Source organism: Dipteris shenzhenensis, chromosome 16 (assembly GCF_047967505.1).
Source record: "Dipteris shenzhenensis isolate YYH24624 ecotype China chromosome 16, Dip_SZ_1.0, whole genome shotgun sequence".
Classification (NCBI taxonomy): Eukaryota; Viridiplantae; Streptophyta; class Polypodiopsida; order Gleicheniales; family Dipteridaceae; genus Dipteris; species Dipteris shenzhenensis.
Genome location: NC_141611.1, coordinates 29743186 through 29762454, shown reverse-complemented (window position 1 = coordinate 29762454; position 19269 = coordinate 29743186). Strand labels below are relative to the sequence as shown.

General features: G+C 49.3%; 1 protein-coding gene across 1 annotated transcript in view; it reads right to left on the bottom strand.

The window, feature by feature from the left end:
• The window catches only part of PDR2 (phosphate deficiency response 2), a 97753-nt gene that overhangs the window by 53201 nt on the left and 25283 nt on the right, over positions 1 to 19269 (bottom strand). Inside the window, exons 4-8 of the mRNA XM_087386901.1 lie at positions 3764 to 4032; positions 3544 to 3616; positions 2920 to 3092; positions 1107 to 1278; positions 753 to 857 (exon numbers count right to left, since the gene is read on the bottom strand). Coding sequence (XP_087243027.1) covers positions 753 to 857; positions 1107 to 1278; positions 2920 to 3092; positions 3544 to 3616; positions 3764 to 4032 — 792 coding nt within the window. The remainder of the gene's footprint in view (positions 1 to 752; positions 858 to 1106; positions 1279 to 2919; positions 3093 to 3543; positions 3617 to 3763; positions 4033 to 19269) is intronic.

Here is a 19269-nt window from a genome sequence, read left to right as displayed (position 1 = left end):
AGAGTCGATAAAACAGGGCATCCCTACTTCACTCCGATGTTACACTCCTAACCCAATCTGATAGGCCTCCTAGGGCAGCCCTTCCTCGGACCGACTCGTATAGGCACATCACCCCCCAAACCATAATCTCTCGAATTCGCATCTCCAAAATCCTGATCATACGGGATCGTGGGACAGTGTCGATGGCCTTCTAGAAGTCTACAAAACAAGCATAGACTTTCTGATGCCTCAACGATTCCCAACGTGTTCCATGCAATCTTTCAAGACAAAATTTCTGGCCATAGCAATACATTCCTAAACATGAAGTACAGGCAACACACAGTGAATGAGTAATAGCATGCATCAATTTCGTCAATCAGATGCTCTGCTGGAGCTGCATTTATAGATGTAATCTGCCTTAAGGTGTCCCAAAGCTCATTTAAACGCGACATGAACTGTCACTACCATGTCAAGAGTGATGCCTACTACTACTCATCCTTCGACACTATCACTCTCTTTTCTACTATGAAATTTACCCATACTTCAATCCCCTATTGATTGTCAGCTTCTACTTTGCATTGAGTGGATTGGATTCTTGATTTGCTACGACGTGCTTCTAAGAGAACAGACAATAGTTCAGTTTTTTGGGTTTCCAAACTCGCCTTTTGGGTGATTACACAAGATGTACAAAAAACACGGCATTTCTCGAAAACTAAAATGTCAAATAAAAGGACAACATGGATGTAAGCTTTCTTGAGAACGTGACAAAAGACCTTATTTGTTGAATGCTGCAATATCTTGGTCCCACCAAAGAGCACATGATTCTTGTCTCGCTTCAGGGACAGCTTTTCACCTAGCTCTCGGCCAACGATAGACACCTGATGATAACTCATGCATTGTGAATGAACATGTTCACTAATCAAGCAGAAGACTCTACAGCATTAATTTGCAAAATACAAACCTACACCATAAAAGTTGAGCTAGATTATGAAAATAAAAAAAGGTACATACACTACGGTGAAATGTAGAATTCAAATGTACTCAACCACACGCACTCCAAAACATTAATGCCTCTAATGATTGTACAGTGGAAGAAACGAATTGCCAATTGCAAAAAAGTACGTTACCTTCCATTGTGGTGTGGATTCACCCGTCAAAAGTGCTTCATTAGTAATTGCACTTCCAGCAAGCAGAAGCATATCAGCAGGAACTGTCCTTTCTTCAGCACCTTGCCCCACAGGACGTCCAATGGAAATTACATCTCCAGGCAACAGGTCAATACCAGACAATTTCACCCATCTGCCCTTGCAAAACAACAGCAGCACAAAAGCCCAATCAACTAGCTTCTATCAAACCATGGTGCTTTATCTCTAAGAACGCCTACATAAGTGATAAACTCACTACACCTGAAACGGTGTCATCAGAACTTAACGCTTCACAAAACATAACACTTTTTCCCATTACCAGCATGCACCAACAAGGGCGTGACCTGAAACCTTAATCTATACTTTTCTACCCAGAGTTCTAAAACAATTCCATGTCATGGCAAACTGTTCCAAGACAAAGTCGATAGCAACCGTAGTATGAAACACAAGGTGTTGTTTGTTGTTTTACAATGAGCATGCTTGTCAAAACTGATTTTTCGAAATGAGTAGATTAGGTTGGAGCTTGTTTACTTGCCCACCAGTTCAATCTGTCAACAAGAAAGATACCATTTATGTTATATGCTTAAACTATCCATAAAAGTAAAATTCAAGAGTACCTAGCTACTAGACCTTGTTGACTCAACCTAAGAGATGAAAAACCCAGTGGGATCAAGGGCCAATGATGGGTAAGAGAGATGTAAAAAAGGCAAGCTTGCACATGCACGCATATCCACACCCACAAACACCCACGAGCATCCAATTATGCACAAGCCTTCATATTGAGTTTCTCTTGAGCTCTCAATGTGAAGAATAGACACTGGCATGATGGTCATGAAGATGAATCCTGGACCCTTGCATGGGGATCCTTTTGAGAGCCATGATGCAGATTGGTACTACGTAGGTGGTATTATGTCAGACACTCCAATGCACCCACAATTTTCAGCCTTCCATCTCTTTTCAAATGGACCACTCTGTTCCCCAATATGGGGACTAATTCGAAATTAACGGTGCATTCTATGCACTAGGCGGCATATAGTTTGCAGCTTTCCATGCCTACACAAATAGAGCCGTCCCTTCTTGGTCAATCAAATAGAACGCAGTTTTCCTTAAGTATGCCAATAATTGGCTAATATACCCTGCTAGTCACTATGCTCCATGAGGTGAGGGTCACGCTGTAATTCGCAGCCATGGGAGTGAGACCAATCCTTTTATCAACCTTATGGTTTGGAATTTCCGTGAATGATATCTTTGACAAGACCACGCAGCCAAGGACTCGTGCCCCCACAAGAATACCCATAGTCTGCTTCAGGCCATGCACCAAAAGGGAAACACCATGTTTCAGCATAAGGGTGGCATGGTTGGTCAACCAGACATCAACAACATGCTGTCCGATACTCTGTGGGGATATCATGCTCTACCCAAGGACATCAAACATCAGACGCCAGGCATGATGCATGGGGTTTTGGGAGGGGGGAGGGGATCAAGCTATGTCAAAGACATCCTTGAAGATCAGTAGAAGAATGATGGAGCATTGAAGCGCAAGTTACGAAATCAGTCTTTTGATAAATTGGGCACCATGTAGAAAGGAAAGTCATACTTGCCGTGCGCTCTTGTTCCAGCAAAAAGTGAGTAGAAAAAAGGTTCAGACAAAGTCAAATGGAAATAAGAAAGCGTACAAAACAAAGCTATAAGCCCTGCCTAGTCCCTATAAAAGTAATATAGGACTACAAACGCCCTTCATGAGTGTTCAAACCATACATGCCAAAAGCAGGATCCACAAATAGAAGACTCTTACTTTCCACCACGATGCACCATGAGTGTTTGGCTGTCCACATGCACCCGCCGCAGCTCTGTCAATGTCCTTATGCGGCTCTTCACGACCGTGGACTCGAACAAGACTAGCATAAAAAGAGTGAATATGCTATAATACCAATATTCATCAAGGCACCAAAGACCGACACAAAACACCTGAAAATCAAAGATCCACCTTTGTGAGACTGGAATATTCCAAATTAGAGTTTTTATTTTAAGGAGTAAAAGAGAAGACACGCACACACGCACACACACACACACACACAGAGGAGAGGGGGGGGGGGGCGCAGGGGCGGGGGATCGCATGTGGCTGTTGTTTTGTTGCATGTGAGAGAGGAATGAAACACAACTACAATAGTTATTAAGAGAAGCTCTTTAGTCAGTAAAGTTTCACTTATGCTCCCACCATTACCCATATATAAGCTTCCATCTTGGTTTTGATGCCAATCAAAAAGCACAAGTCTGAAAACTAAAGGAAAGAAAAAAACACTGCCCCACTACACAAACTCAAGTCTTAGTAGTTTCATGCCTTATTTTTGTTGGTGATAACTCACAAACTGACAACTGTCTCTTCTAATTCGTGACCGATTAAAGGTTCAAAACCAACCTGAAAAACAAAAAATGGTTCCATACAGTGTTCTTTCATCAGCTTCCAAAATGTAGGTTGGGGGAATTCAAACCTGCCAAGCACATCAACAAATCAAGTGCTGACACCACGCAAGTCAACATACCAAAAAGAAGGCAAAAAATAAATTTACTCAAATTAATAAAATCTCGTTAAAAAGTGCCTTTACAGCTCATGACAACTAGTCGTTTTGGTAACATACACATTTCGGCCCCACTTGTTTGTAGCCGCTTGAGCTTTGGCCTCCGATCCGTATCCTGTACTTTTGCTATAGTCACCAAAAGTATCCTTGGTGGGATAAGCAAGCTTCTGGAACCTCAGTTGTTCTCGTGAATATATAAATCGCTGCTTTCGAAAATCAAAGGAAATTTCATCTGCCACTGGCAAAGTCGAGGGCGCAGCAGCTGCAAGCTGTTTGAGGGTGAAACCCTGAACATTTTCCTGGCCAAGAACATCTTTGTCACCTGCCAACTGCAAAGTGGCTCAATGAAAGATGTATCACCACAATTTCTAGAATAGTCATGCACATCAATAAAACAAATGTGACATCAAATAGAAAGATTCACATGTTATCTGATATTCCCTCTATTAATCTATCCATTCTCTTTGGATTCTACCTTTGAGATCTAGCCAAAGTTATTTTGTATTGGATCTGCATTCCAGAATCACTTAATATTCAAAGGAATTTAGCAATCAGTCAACTCCATTAGAATTAGGTCTTTAGAGATTCCTATTTTAATAAAGTAGAAATACCCTAGGATTGGAACATCACCAATCTTGATGCAGGGACACAACCTCATTTGCAACCAATATGTTGTCCACGTCTCCCGGTTTTTGTTTCTATTACATGTTCTAGAATATTTCAACTCAGGGATTTGATTCCTAGAATGTCTACTCCGGTTCTGTGGTTCCACGAGATCTGTGGATGATATCTTTGACATTGTAAATTTCAACATAATTATGGGTGTTTGAGCTATTGATTTCAAAGGAGTAGTACTCCAATACACTATACTTCACAACTTCCGCATCCCAATCTACAAAGACTTTACATAGGCAGAGAAAACTTTAAGAGAGCAATCGGGTAACAGGAACATGAGCTATTTTCCAGATATGCTTGTCATATGTCATGCCCCTTAGCACATTCACATGCCGTGCCCCTTAGCAGATTCTGAACCTTAAAGATATGTACACCAAGAGTTTATGTTTTCATTTATTGGAATTGCATAATGACTACTTGCCTGTTTTACTTCATGATTGTGATATGTCTGCTTACCTAATACATCATACTAATATAAGATTTGAATACCTTAGAATTTCAATAAGGTACTAATGTCAATAGAACCTACTACTGCATAGCAGTGGACATCGGTGTCAAATTACTCAAATTGTACCCTTTCAAGGGCAGGCTCAAACGCTCTCTCTCTCTCTACCACCCCCCCAGGAGCAGATCACACTTATCTGGTTTTTAATATTTCCACACCACTACCCACATCGCACACTACACCATCAATTACACACACTACCTACCAAGACATACACTTTCACCACACACTCAAGCCCGCATACTTCGCTCGCCTTGCTGCCCTGCTCAGAGACATACATCACATAGCCGCCTTGATCACGCGATCTCTCCATGAGGCTGCCCTACCCACTTTTCCACACACCACTCGATCCACGCACCCTCCACCTCAGTTCGGTACCTTGCAATAGCGGTACGACGACAAGTGTAAGGCTTTATGTCCACAACACTGACTTGAAACCAAGCATCATCTCCCGGGAGAGGCAGAGAAGATATGTGAGTGCCATTGTTTGGTTCACCGGAAGAAGTAGGCCTTCGTTCTCGGAACGAAGATGGGTTACTAAACATTTTGTTCAGTAACAACTCTAAAGACTTCTGGCGGAGGTTCCTCGAACGGAGATCCACATTAACGAAGTCTACATAGAAAATGTCATTCTTTAATTTTATATCATTTGAATCATTTGATTCTTCTTGCTAATAATATACTTGTTGCTTATGTTAACCTCTATATATAGTGTCCTTCCATGTCCTTGTTAAGGATGGAAGTATGAAGACATATATACAAGATAGTGATATCCCTATGATATGACTTGAACATGGATAAACATACTGCTAGTGATGAGCCTAGCATAGGCTAAAGTTAGCCAAATATACATTGGATATCAGGCCATGCATTGGCCGATTAAGGTATTGATTGAGTATTAAATTGTACTATCTCAGATATATTGGCAACAATAGTACATTATATGTACATTTTATGTAATATCAAACGGCTTCATGTTCAAATACGTAAAGCCTCCAAATTATTATCACTCTTTTTTTTTCGCAAAAAGTAGTGCTAGTTATATTACTTGAAAACGAGAGTACAAGAGGGCCTAAAGGCCAGCGGGCTGCAATCACAAAATGGATTCAGCCCGAGGAGCCTCTCAGGGCATAATCATCGGAGAGTGGACAAACAGCCACGGTGGGGGGGTGTAATGCCACTAAAGACTCTGAGTAGAGTGCTAGAAGAATAGCTCCCGGTGATCCCAATCGCGAAGGAAGCGCCGTCTCTTTTCCTTCCCTGCCCGGGACTCCCCTTGAATTTGATCCCACTGACCCTTGAGCGTGTGAATGACAGTGCTCCAAATGTCTGCTAGGGTCTGGGTAGCAGAAGCCTGATCTCCTACGGTCTGTGCGCATCTGGAAGTCCAAATATGCCAGCCTGCAATGCTCCCTATGATCTCCCAAACTGGGTGTCGAGTCATCGCTTATGCATCTGTCTCTGTCAAATGCCAAGGGAAGCTGTCCATGTATGCCCAGGTGGCCTGCGTGATGAAGAAGACTCAATCTTGCCTAGAGAACTCATAAGCCAAGTGATGTCATATCTCGGTGCTGCACCAGCAAACGGCTCCCCAAGTGATCGGTCCTAGCTCGGGTGCAGCCCTCGCTAAGATCCCCATGACTCCCTTCCAAACTGTATGCGCACGCGAGTAGCTCCAAAGGCAGTGCTTCAGGGACGACGACTCCTGAAAACACATCTGGCAGTGCCCCTCCTGCCCCATCTGCCTCAGCCAACTGCCAATTGGTAGCCCCTTGTGTGCCACCATCCAAAGAAAGTAAGAGATCTTCCTGGGCCGCCAGCTTGCCCAAAGAGTCTTCCAGAATGTGCGAAGAAAGACCATAGATATCCCTTGGGCATACCAACTATGTGCCTGTGTGGGTAGCCCGCGCTGGAGAGCCCCAAGAGCACGCCTACCAGTAGGCGCACTGTAAGAGAAGAAGGGGGTAGGGTTCTCCGAGGTCTCCAATGGTGGCCAGCGCCACTCCCCTGGGTCCCACTCCACCTCTGTCAAGGAACAGCCCTCCCATATCCAAAGTCTCCAGTCCTGGTCCTGCATAATCAGGGGGCCTATATGCCACGTTTTCCCTTGCAGCCCTATGATGTGAAGGCGCTGCCAGGGAAGCTGGGGGTCGATCACGACCTCTTTCCTCTGGAGGCGGCTATCATCAACGACGGAGAACAATTGGAGCGAGGAGTCCGAGAAAAGGCCTGCAACCACCAAAGGAATGCCCCGGAGTGTGAACTGTCCTAGCCACCTCTCATCTCCCGGGAAGAGCTGTCTGGTGACCATGGGAATCCTCCAACCTGCAGGAATGGCAGCATCGATCTCCGCTCGCCGAGCCTGGATCCCACGTGCCGTACCTACTGTTGCTGCCAGCTCGCCTGGCCTCAGCTGGCTGTAGACATCCCTCCAAACCCGGACCGAGCGTGCGGGCCCACGCGCCCAGAGCGCCCAAGGGATATGGAATCTCTCTCCAAGCTGGCGACCTGTATCATCTGTCACCTGGCTGCTCCAGATCAAGGGCTGTCTGTATATCTCCTCTTGGCAGCTAGGGAAAACCTAGGAGAGGCTGTGTCGCAACTTCCTCCAGACCAAGATGAGGCTACGGAGGAAGGGGGAACGGGGCTGAGTCAATGGGACAGAAGTGAAGATCCATCGGATAGATGGCTGCCAATCACCCCCTCTCTGGGGGGTACACACGTTGAGACCATGCTGAAGCAAGAGCTTCCACGTCTGCCCTCCTGGGGTCAGACCGCGGATGACTAACTTACCAAGTAGTGCCTGACTCTGCAGTTCTGGATCTATGATGCCAAGGCCTCCCTCTGTCTGGGGAAGAATGACCGTCTGGCGGGCGACCCGGGCTCGATTGGTACCGAAACCATCTGAGCCAGACCAAAGGAAGTTCCGCACCAGTCTCCTCAGCTGGGCTACACATGATCTCGAGAAACACGAGCAGGAGGCCACATACCAAGTGGTGGCAAGAAGGACCTAATTGACCACAAGGGCCCTGCCTGCCAAGGATAGCCGAGCCGTGCTCCAGAAGGCTAGCTTCCGTCGTATGGAGGCTAGGACCGGTAAGAACTGCTGAGCCGACGTGATGTCCAGGCCTACCTGGAATCCCAGGTAACGTGTCGTATGTCCTCTAGGGATCGAGCGAAACCCCAGGAAAATATCCCATTGTGAGCTGGCTCCCGGATCCATAAGAAAACCAACTGGCTTATGCCAATTGATTTTCGCCCCAGCGGCTAGGCAAAAAACCTCTAAGGACAGTCTCACTCGCTCCAGTGACTCGATATCATCCTACATATATAGGGCTGTGTCGTCTGCATACTCGGAGTCCAAAAGTTCTGCATCGTCTCGAATAGGGGGACGCATCCCGCGAAGACCAATGGTACGGGCTCGTAGGAAGTGGGTCATGGCCTCCGCAAAAAATAGGAAGAGGTAGGGCACAAGCGGGCAGCCCTGACACACCGAGCGCTCGAGGGTGAATCTCCCCCCCATCCTGCCGCTAATGATAACCCGACTGGAGGCCGACCTGTAGAGGCTAGCAATACCTCTGATCCACTCGTCCGGGAAGCCGAACCGAGAGAGTGTACCTTCCAAGAAGGACCAGTCTACCCTGTCATACGCCTTCTCAAAATCAAGGAGTAGTATGCCAAGGTGCTAGCCATTGTGCTGGGCCCACTCCGTCGCCTCTGAGAAAGTGAAGATGTTGTCCAAAATGCTGCGATCTTGGACAAAACCAGTCTGGGTGTCATGGATCAAGTCGTGTAGCAGGGGCGGGGGCGAATGCGGCTATTGATCATCTTGGCGAGGATTTTGTAGGAAGTCGGGAGGAGGGTGATAGGGCGCCACTGTCTGATCTCCTGACGGTCCCCCCTGTGGGGATGAGGCATATCAAGCCTGTCGCAAGGCTCTCTGGCATCTGTCCGCAGGAGAAGATATGCTGGAAGGCTGCGAGCAAGGGCCGGTGGACTTGCTCCCAGAAGGTGGTGAAGAAAGCTCTAGAGAGGCCATCCTCACCTGGGCATTTCTGCCCATCAATAGCGCTCACCGCCTCCTGCATCTCTACCACGGTGAAAGGGGCGAGAAGGGAATCACTCATGCTAGGCTGCACAAGCAGCGGTGTATACCTCCACACCTCCTCCCTACATAGGCGGCCACGAGGGTCTAGGAGCTCCTGCTGGAACAGGGATCTGTAGAAATCTGTCGCCAAGTCCCGGACCTCGTCTGGATCTGTCCTGACACTACCATCCTACGCTCTAAGAGATCGGAGCTGTATTCCTGCTGACCTCTGGCCATGAGTCTTGAAGAACTCTCTACACATCCTGTCACCTTTCCTAGCCCAGAAGGACTTGGAAGCATGAAACGAGAACTTTGAGCGTCGTTGGGTAATCTCCTCTAGCATGGCTCGGGCTCGAACCTCCTACCGTCTGAGCTCCTCAGAGCTTGGAGAAGACTGCTGCATCCGTTGAATCAAAGCGAGATCTCGTCTGAGACCCCTCTCCTTCGTCCACCACTGCTGCCTGACCTGAATCGCCTCCTGCTGACAGATGAGACTAGACTCGGCAAGCGCCTGAGCTACCTGTGCTGCCATATCCCCCATGGGGTCCCAATCCTGCTCCCACAGGTCCACTATCCTGCTGCGAACCGCTGCTCTGGAGTAGATGGAGTCTGGGATCCGGCATGAGCGTGGAGGTGAGGAGTGAGAGGCTGATTCCAAGACTAGGATGACTAGGGCATGGTCTGAGAGTGTCGTCCCTGGAACCACTCCTGACTCTCCACCTCTGCCAAGCGCCCAATCGCTGACATAGAAACGGTCCAGCCGCTCCAAAAGTCTGCCTCCCTCCCTCCTGTAACCCCAAGAGAAGTCCACACTCCCTATCCATCTGCGAAAGGAAGGCTCCCTCCAGCTGTCCCGACCTCCCACTACGAACAGGAAGGAGTCCCAATCTACCTGCTCCGCCTGAGCTATACCGAGCAACTCTGGGCCCCGTTCCTGCTAATCCTCTAGGGTCTCAAGGTTGTTGAAGTCCCCTCCTACAATCCAAGAATCCATCTCTGGCAATAAGTCTGTCAAAGAGCTCTAAAAAGCGGCTCTCCGTCTGAGGTCGGTCGAGGCATAGATATTGAGGATGCCGATACGGGATCCCTGAATATTCAAGCCCACCCAAAGCGCACGTCCTAGGATCAGAGTGCCAAAACCACACACATGTTGAACTAGAGAAGCGTCGATGGAGGTACAGACACCCCTGCTCCTCCCCTGCTCGCCAATCGAAGGTTCCCAGTAGCTGTGGGAGCGTCCTGTGAGGACCTTCCCACAAATACTGGTCTGAGAAGCCGAAAGCTTGTGTTCCTGCAATAGGAGCACATCTACCCTTCCCACCAAGGCTGGCTGGAGCTCCTGTCTGAGCACCATCTTCCTGGGGCCGCGGGTTCCTGATGAGTGGAACCCGTTGACGTTCCAAGAGATAATGTGTATACTCATGAAGAGGGGAGATGGGCCACAAACAGCTGTTTGCTTGCGGTCGATGTCGAGGTGGTCGGAGGATGTCCAGTGTGCAGACGAAGGCGCTTCTGTGAGGGTTTCGAAGGAGAGGCCGGATCATCGGACCCATCCTCTAAAACCTTCAACAGAGGGGAGAGGCCCTTCGTCCCATGGTGGTAAGCTCTCTCTAACCAGCTCGACGCCTCTGCCAGGGAAATATTGTAGAAACCCGCTACCTCTAAGGTCCTCCACGAGCGGAGCCCTTCAGCGTAGACCCACTCCAGAGGCGGCCAAATAATGACCAAAGGGCGGAATCGTTTGGCGCTGTGGCGCCATCTCAAACGAACGTCACCCTCCTTCCACTGCTGCTGAAGAAGCTCCGCTGCTCTGCTACCGATCCAGTCCTACACCTGCTCCTAGGACTGATCTCGAATCGTCTCCCAAACATTTTCATTCGTCCATTGCTCATTCCCGTCACTGGTGATAGTGAAGGAATAGCTAGGACCATCGTGGGGGGCAAGGACGGACACCTTACCCTCCCCCCTTGCGGAGGAAGAAGATGCTGATGTCTAGGCATGCAGGGAAGGAGCCAATACCCACTGCATCCAGATAATCCCAAGGTCTTGCTTGGTAAAACTCCAAAGGTAGAGCTCTAGGAGCAGCCCTTGGGTATGGGGACGAGGATGAGGAGTCTGAACCAGAGAGAGGGGTGCTGGCTGTCGAACAAGCTGGAGTGGTACTGGCCTTCTGCGGGAAAGGGCCTCTCCCCTCCGCCGGGCCAGGAGGGATAGGCGCGAGGGAGGTCTGTGCTGGCTTCGGGGCTGCAGGTGGCGCAGGCGAAGAGGGGGTTTCCCTCTGGATCATGCTCGAGGAAGAGAGGGGAGCGGAAGCCACCGGTGCTGGGGGGGATCCTGGAGGGGGTGGAGGTCGGGGGACCGAGGAGGGGGGAGGGGAGGGAGGGCGGGGTGAAGGATAAGGGGGAGGCTAGTTGATCTTCTCCTTCCCTTTCTCCTTCCCCTTACCGGGCTGCTGCTGATTGGTGACCACACGGGGGGGCTCTTGCTGTAGATGGGAAGGCTTTTTTGTCCTACTTTGTTTCCTTTCCGTTTTCTTTTGACCTCAGTCCAGTCTTCCCCTTCCTGGTGGGGGGGATCCTGAGTTGCCTGGATGGGGGCCTTCTGAGGTTCTGTCCTCGTGAAGCGAGGGCAGAAGCGCGCCTGGTGCCCGAAGCCATGGCATCTCAGACACTGATTTGGGCGACCAGTGACCATAATGAGTTGCGTCACCACACCAGTGTCCGTCTCGATCTCGAACTCCGAGAGGATACTCTGCGGATCTAGGACTGCCACTTTGACACGTGGCACCCCTTGGGCTGCTGCCGCATCAACGTAGGTGTCCTGCATGGGCCAGCCAAAGTGCGCCCCAGGTCCTTGATGATCGAGCGAAGCTCGGTTGCGAGGCCTGGGAAGATGAGGATAACTGGATGGCGAGGAATGCGGAAGCGGGCATCGAAGTCCGCTACACTGAAACCCCTATACCATGGGACCATAAGGATGATCTTCCCACCCACAGAAGTAGGGGATCGCCTGACCATATCGCTCGCAGCCTGTGCTGAGGAGAGCTTGAGCCAGAAGATACCACGTCCCATGAGTGCAACCTCCTCAATGTGGCTGTCCTCAAGGTAAGAGGGTGGACTACAACCAATCCCTGATATCTGCTCATGAAGGGGAGTAGCCAATGACTCTCCCATAAACGGATGTCTGGGAGAAGTCCGTGGCGACCTGCTTCACCAAGGAGACATGGTGCTCTGTCAGTGTTACGCGGTACGCTGATGGAGGGGGGGTCCGTCTGGGCCACCAGTTCCAGGCTCTTGGCTGCCATACCGCACCGACAAACTGCGAACGCTCCAAAGTCAGGGAAAAGAGCAGGAAACGGCAGAGACGAAGGAGAGGGGGAGTGGTACGGAGGTGGGGGAGGGAAGAGGGAGGGATGGAGAGGTACGGGGAAGCGGGGGGGGAGAGGTGGTAAAGAGGGAGCGGGTGGCGGAGGAAAGGAAGGAGGAGAGAGGGGGGGGCAGCGCAGCACTGGGAGGGGGAGAGGAGGAGGGAAAGGGAGGGGGTGTGGCAGCGCCGCACGAGAGGGGGCGGGGAGGAGAGGCGAGGAAGGGGGGGAGGGGGGAGGGGCAGCATTGCGCCGCAGCGGGGGGGGGGAGGAGGGGGCGGGGGGGGTGGTAGCGCAAGGCGAGGGGGGGGAGGTGAGGAGGAAACGGAGAGCGGAGAGGGGAGGAGCGGAGCGGGGGGGGAGGCGGGGAGGGAGCGGAGAGCGGAGAGGGGAGGAGCGGAGGGGGGGGACGACGGGCGGAGGGGGAGGAGAGGGGGACGGAGGGCCGCGGCGGGGGCGACGGTGAGGGAGGAGGGGGAGGGGAGGGGCTGCGCAGCGCGAGGGGGAGGTAGACGGAAGCGAGGGGGGGGGGCATTCGCAGGAGCTAATTATTATCACTCTAACAAACATAAAATGTTTACACAAGATTGTACTTGATTGGACACGTCTTCTTTTTGTGCTTACTTCTATAAATCTAGCTAAATTTTAAAAAAATATATTTAACATGCTGACAAAAATTTACAAAATTATATCTTTTTTATATAAAACTTTGGGGAATTTTCATGGAATTTATTAATCTAAAAGGCTAAACCTAGCTCTTTTTTTAACTTTAGTTTCAAATTGTGGCAAATATACTGATCTTTTATATTTATAAGCTTTTACAAGCCATATAAAACTTTTGCTTATTAATGAAACTAATGCAAAAAAATTATCCCTGCACCCCATCCCCCCTCACACCACAACCTTGCACTCCTATGCACGCACATTGTATGATGTCCCTAACCAGGCCAAGGTAATGATCTCAACACCTCACGCATAGTGCTTCACCCACATAGCTTCACTTACGGAGATGAGCCATTGGAGATAGTGCAATCCTACCTATACCTGGGAGCATTCTTCATAGGACCCGTCTTCACGATGACCCAGGCAGCTAGGGCACGACTCACAGGGGAAGAGTGCTTTGGCCCGGCTAGAGAGAGCAATGCTTCCAAATACACTTCCGGGATCTACCGACGAAGGGTTGGATTTTCAACACTTTAGTGCGGCCGACTGCCATGTATGCAGCACCTTCTGGGGAGAGTGATCTCCTAGTGACAGAGTGGAGGAGATTTGGCAACTACAGGAGACTATGGGGTGTAGGATGATTCGGAGTAAGCCCTCAGTCCCACAAGAGATAATACAGGCACAGTTCGCAATAACACCTCTCTAGGTTGATGCCATCTTTCAAACAGTGACATTCATCCATAGAGTTTAAGCCTTGGGCTGGCCTTAGAGTCATCCAGACGGCTAGCACAGAGCGGGGCAAACACATGGTATGCACGTATATCCACGTGGTTTGCCAGGCACGATATTCAGATGGAAGGCTTCCTCCCTTTCAATTCAGCATGGATGTGCCACTTGTGTCAATTCCACGAGACAAGATGAACCATATCATACGGTTAGATCTCCTCCAGCTCCATACATCTTGGACTTGGGGAGGGGACCAAGAGTTCCCCACCAAGATGCAGCTCTATCGCGACCACTTCTGGAGAGTATCGAAGGATTCATCATCACACCCCCGTATCTCAAGAACCAAGGAGTCTCACATGCACTAAGGACCGCCATTGGACATACACGAGTCTCGTCCCATCCACTGAGGATTGAGGCGGGGAGAGTTGTAGGTATACCCAGAGAGCAGTAGATCTATATGTTAACGCACATTGGGAGTGATTGAGATCGAGGAGCATTTTCTATGTGCCTGCCAACCTACCATAAGATCCGGGGACAATACCACTATCTCTATCAGGAGGGGAGCAGCTTCGGGCCACACTCACGATTGATCCACTTCCATCACTAGGTCTGCATTAGGCTCTATCTAATTAAGATGCGCCAACACAAGGAGACACTATTGCGACAGATCAAAGAGCAACAAGAGGCGACGAGGCCACAGGTTACAGAGGCAGACTGAGCACAACGACGTGTCACAGACTTCTATGCATTTGAGTCAGCTCCGGAACACAACAGAGTGGAGGAGGAGGAGCTAGCTGGTATGAGGACAATCTAGATCAACAAAGAGAGAAAGAAAGAAATAAATTTTATTAGAGGGACACAGAGACCACATGCGAGAGAGCGACTAGAGCACACACTATTGAGGTCCGGCCTATCTCAGCTTTCCTCAAAGGAGACCACCAAAGACGAGGAGTCACTCTACACATAGCTCATCGGGTTCTTAGATCGAGAAGACCACGTCCCCCGCCATAGGATGAGACAACTCGACAGACACAAATCGGACATATTTTCACAGCTCATCAGAGAGCCACCACGGTGCTAGGCTTCTACTTCCAAGTCCCAACTCTCAATTTGCTTCAGTTTATTTTTCATTTTGCTTGGGCTCATGAGCTCTTTAGCTTACCATAGCTTAGTACTCAGCAAGGGCCCTAGCGTGCCCTTGCTCCAGCCCATGAGGCTTGTATGAGTTTCTTGTTGGTGGACTTTGTCCCATAGGCCTGCGAGTCCCAAGGCCGTTAAGCTGCGATTACAAGCCACTATGCAGGGAAAACATGCTGAGTTAGCACAGCAAATCACGAAGGGGAAGGCAGATATGCTTGCATGGAAGGATATACTGAAAAAAGGCACAACAGTCTCCCAAAAAAGAGCTCATTTCTAAGACTTTAGAGGAAGAAAAGAGGCACAACAGCAAGGCTATGAATGTACTGGTAAGAGGCCTAACAGTAGGTGATACCTCCGTGTCAGATGCCAAGGCTTTATTTGAAAAGATGGGTGTCAACCTCACCTGTGAAACAGCCTGGAGAGTGGGTAAGGCATATGCACCGACAAGGCCCATGGTGATTAAGTTGCGGACAGCAAATGATAGATCCACCCTAATGGACATGAGGACTACACTGAAGGGCACCAAAATCTATTTGGATGATGAACTCACACTCCTACAGCAAGAACACAGGAGGGAGAGGATGGTGCGACTTATGGCAGCAAGGCAAGAAGGGAAATGGGCAGCCTATAGAGACGGTAAGGTGATTATCCGAGAGAAGGCAGAAAAAGGAGAGAAGGGAAAAGGTGTAGTGAACACATGACGGTGTCAGACCCATGAGATGAGAACACACAATAAGCTGAAGATAGCGGTGTGGAATTGCAATGGCACCCTCTGGTCCGACCTTTGGGGCTTCTCAGAGACATACACTGAAAGAGACTTGATCTTCTACACTGAGACACATGAGAGCCTTTAGAGAAAAGGCTGCCTACAGTGACAGAATATACTTCGGAGTCAGCCCACAGCCCACAGGAGGGAATTGAGGAGAGATAGCGGAGTACAGGGCCCTGGGGCAACACCTGTAGATACGAATTCAGCTTCCAGATGCTCGACCTATCTTCATTGTGGTGTGCTATTTCCCTCAAGACACGCCATCCTATGCACGAGAGGTCACTACAGATGGACACGGCCCATATGAGATGATCCATGATGACATCACGGAGTTCTCTAGACAGGGAGACATTCTCCTACTAGGGGACTTCAATGCACGGACAAGAACTAGACAGATGGGCCTGCTTGACTTCACAAATGATAAAGATCCACACATAGTCCCGGAGCTAGATGCAGGTGAGCTCGGGATATTAAGGCACTCTGAAGATGCACCACAGGTGACACGGTATGGACGACATCTGCTTGAGCTGAGAGCTATCCACGACCTGATCATGTATAATGGTCTTCATAGATGGCCATCTTCTGGAAGACTCACTTGCTTCCCGCATGGCGGTGGGTCTAGTACAGTAGATTGTCTACTAGGCCCACTAGACTTTGTCTCACGGATACACAACTTCGCCATATACCCCCCCCCCAACTTAGAGCTGACCACTCATACTTGGCCTTTCATATCTCTGCCACCATGCCAGCCACAGGGAGAGCGCCTCCCACACCCGCACGCATTCAAATCCACTTTGATCGTGCCCTTGACCCAGTGTACGTGAGTCACCTAGGCCTCTAAAGGTGTAAGTTGTGCCCATGGGAAGCTTCCAAAACACCTCCTTGAAGTCTACAACTAATTCCTGCAAGTAGCTGCTGCAAGGAGAATTAATTGCGAGAAGTTGACTCTTGCTCGATGGTTGATGCAATAGAGAGAGAGAGAGCTCTCCAGAGAGGACTGTAGGATAAAGATGATGAGCGCAAGGGATCTGTCAAGGTGGGAAGGTAAGAAGGAGGAGTTGTGGTTGAAAAGGTGGTAAAGGGGAGGGGGGTTTTAGGAAAGGATTTGGGCAAATGAAGAGATGCAATCTGGGAAAGGAGTTAAGAGGTGTAGAGAGCTAAACAGAGATGAAGTTTTGTGTGTGTGTGTGTGTGTGTGTGTGTGTGCGCTCTCTCTCTCTCTCTCTCCATGGTCCAAATTTTTGTCCCATGGGTCATTTTTGGCCCCCCGAGGACGCTAATAAACTCTCTTTCTTTCTTTCTTTCTTTCTCTCTCTCTCCATCCAAAGCCTCTGTGCCTAGCTCTCTCTCTCTCTCCCCCGCTCAGCCTCTCCCACTCCTCCCCCGCTCAGCCTTGCCTCTCCGCCGCTCAGCCTCCCCGCCTACTCTCTCTCCGCCGCCACCTACTAGTCTCTCCACCCGCTAGCCTCTCCATCCGCTAGCCCCCTCCGCCTACTAGCCCCTTCACTGCCGTTTGCTGTATAGATCTCTGTACACGGGGGGTTCGTCAGCTAACCCAGCCCAGGGCTGAGCTGAACCCCTGGCTCAGTTTGAGGTGTTAGCTCAAATAAAGGGTTCGTTGATTGCGCAGGTCTTTTTCAATATGGAGTTTCCCGAAAACGAAGCTTTTCCCATGGACTCCAGCCACCAAGAAGCCGTCCTGTGCCACCATGGCATCGATGCCTTCCCCCTATGCTCTGACTTATCACAAATTTCAAAGTAAGCTTGATCCACACGAACAGATTTACTTCCTACAGCAAGAACTCGGAGATGCAAAGCTCCGCATTGCTTCTTTGAAGAAGGCAATTTCAAAATGAAGAATGAAGGCAGACGAGGTGATACAAGAAGTCCTACAGCAATGCAATACCACGGCTCCGACACCACAGCTCGTAGTCAAGGTCCAAGAAATGGACTATGGTTTGCTGCTCTCTTACCTGAGTATAGAGATCACATTTGTCAATCTTGTTGTGTATTGCTGCTGTAATTTCCTGTCCCATGGATTTGAGCTGAGTGTTGAAAGTAACAAGAAGATTTTACGCATTGGAGGATTGCAAGACAGCTGCCTTAGCTGTTTTGGAATGAAGAGGAAGAGGAACACATTGATGAGAGCAAGATCATTCAACTCAAGAAGGCAGTACCACAAGTCGATTGGGATGAGAATGACATAAGCTTCATCACTCGAAAGGGTAACCAGGCACAGATTTACTTCAAAGAAAAAAGCTCGAGGGCAAGATCCTTAGACAAACCAACAAGCTGAAAGGTACTAGGATTTGGATATCTAAAGAGCTCACTATGACCCAACTCAAACAATGGGCAAATGAACTCATCAAAGTGAAAGAAGCAAGGAAGGAAGGGAAATGGGCGGTCTACCGAGATGGGCAAGCACTGATAAGAGATTTCAAACCTAAACCCAAAGACTCTGTCTTAAACTGATGTTATTCAGATCACTCTTACATAATACCTGAATGTAGTTATGTTATGCTATTATAATAATCTGGGGCTGGGTTGTTGTACTCCCCCACAGACTCCCGGAGGTATCCAGACTTCAAAAATTGTTTCAGAGTTTTCCTCATTCTCTTTTCATCAAAGGGCAGCTTTCGGAGGCTCAGGAGAGACTAGAGGAGATTCAGGGCAGGAGGGCCCACTTCAGGTTTTACTCCCAGCAGACTTTCTGGATCCAAAAGGGGGATAGATGCTCTAGAGAGTTCTTCAGGGCAGTGGGTCAGAGATACTCTTCGGACAGCCTTCGTAGACTTGTGGATGAGGCCGGGTCTCTTCAGACGGACCCTCACCGTCTTGTTGAGATCACTTCCGACTTCTATTCCACTCTTTACACCACCGATCCAGTCACCGAGGAGATGATCAGAGCCAAAGAGGAGATTTGGAGTCATGTCCCCCAGATGGTCTCAGACAGGATGAGTCATGGTTTGGATAGCCCACTATCACTCTTGGAGATCACAGACGCGTTACATGAGCTACCCAGAGACAGATCCCGGGGGAGGACGGTTTGTCGCCACTTCTTTTCAGAGCTCTTTGGGATACGATTGGGCCTCATCTACTCTCTGCCTTTTCAGAGGCTCTCGATACAGGATCTTTGGGCGAGACATTATGCACAGGTATGATTTGTCTCATCCCGAAAGGGGGAGACAAGACAGTCCTACGCAATTGGAGACCCATTACACTTCTAGGGACAGCCTACAAGATCCTAGCGAAGACCTTGGCTCTTCGCTTAAAGCCTATGCTGCCAGATATCATCAGAGCTACTCAGACAGGATTTGTCCAAGATCGGAGTATCTTGGATAACATCTTCACATTTTGGGAGGCCACTCACTGGGCGCAGGAAAGTCAGCAGGAGATTGTAGTTCTTCTTCTCGATTTTGAGAAGGCTTATGACAGGGTGTGTGGACTGGGGTTTCTTGGAGGGCACTATGAGGAGGCTAGGCTTCAGTGATAGATGGATTTCATGGGTCTCCTCACTTTACTCTCACTCTTCTAGCAAGATGGTGGTCTGTGGAGGCAGAGGACCAGCTTTTCAGCTATCCAGATCGGTACGATAGGGATGCCCGCTTGCACCTTACCTTTTCCTTTTCGTAGCGGA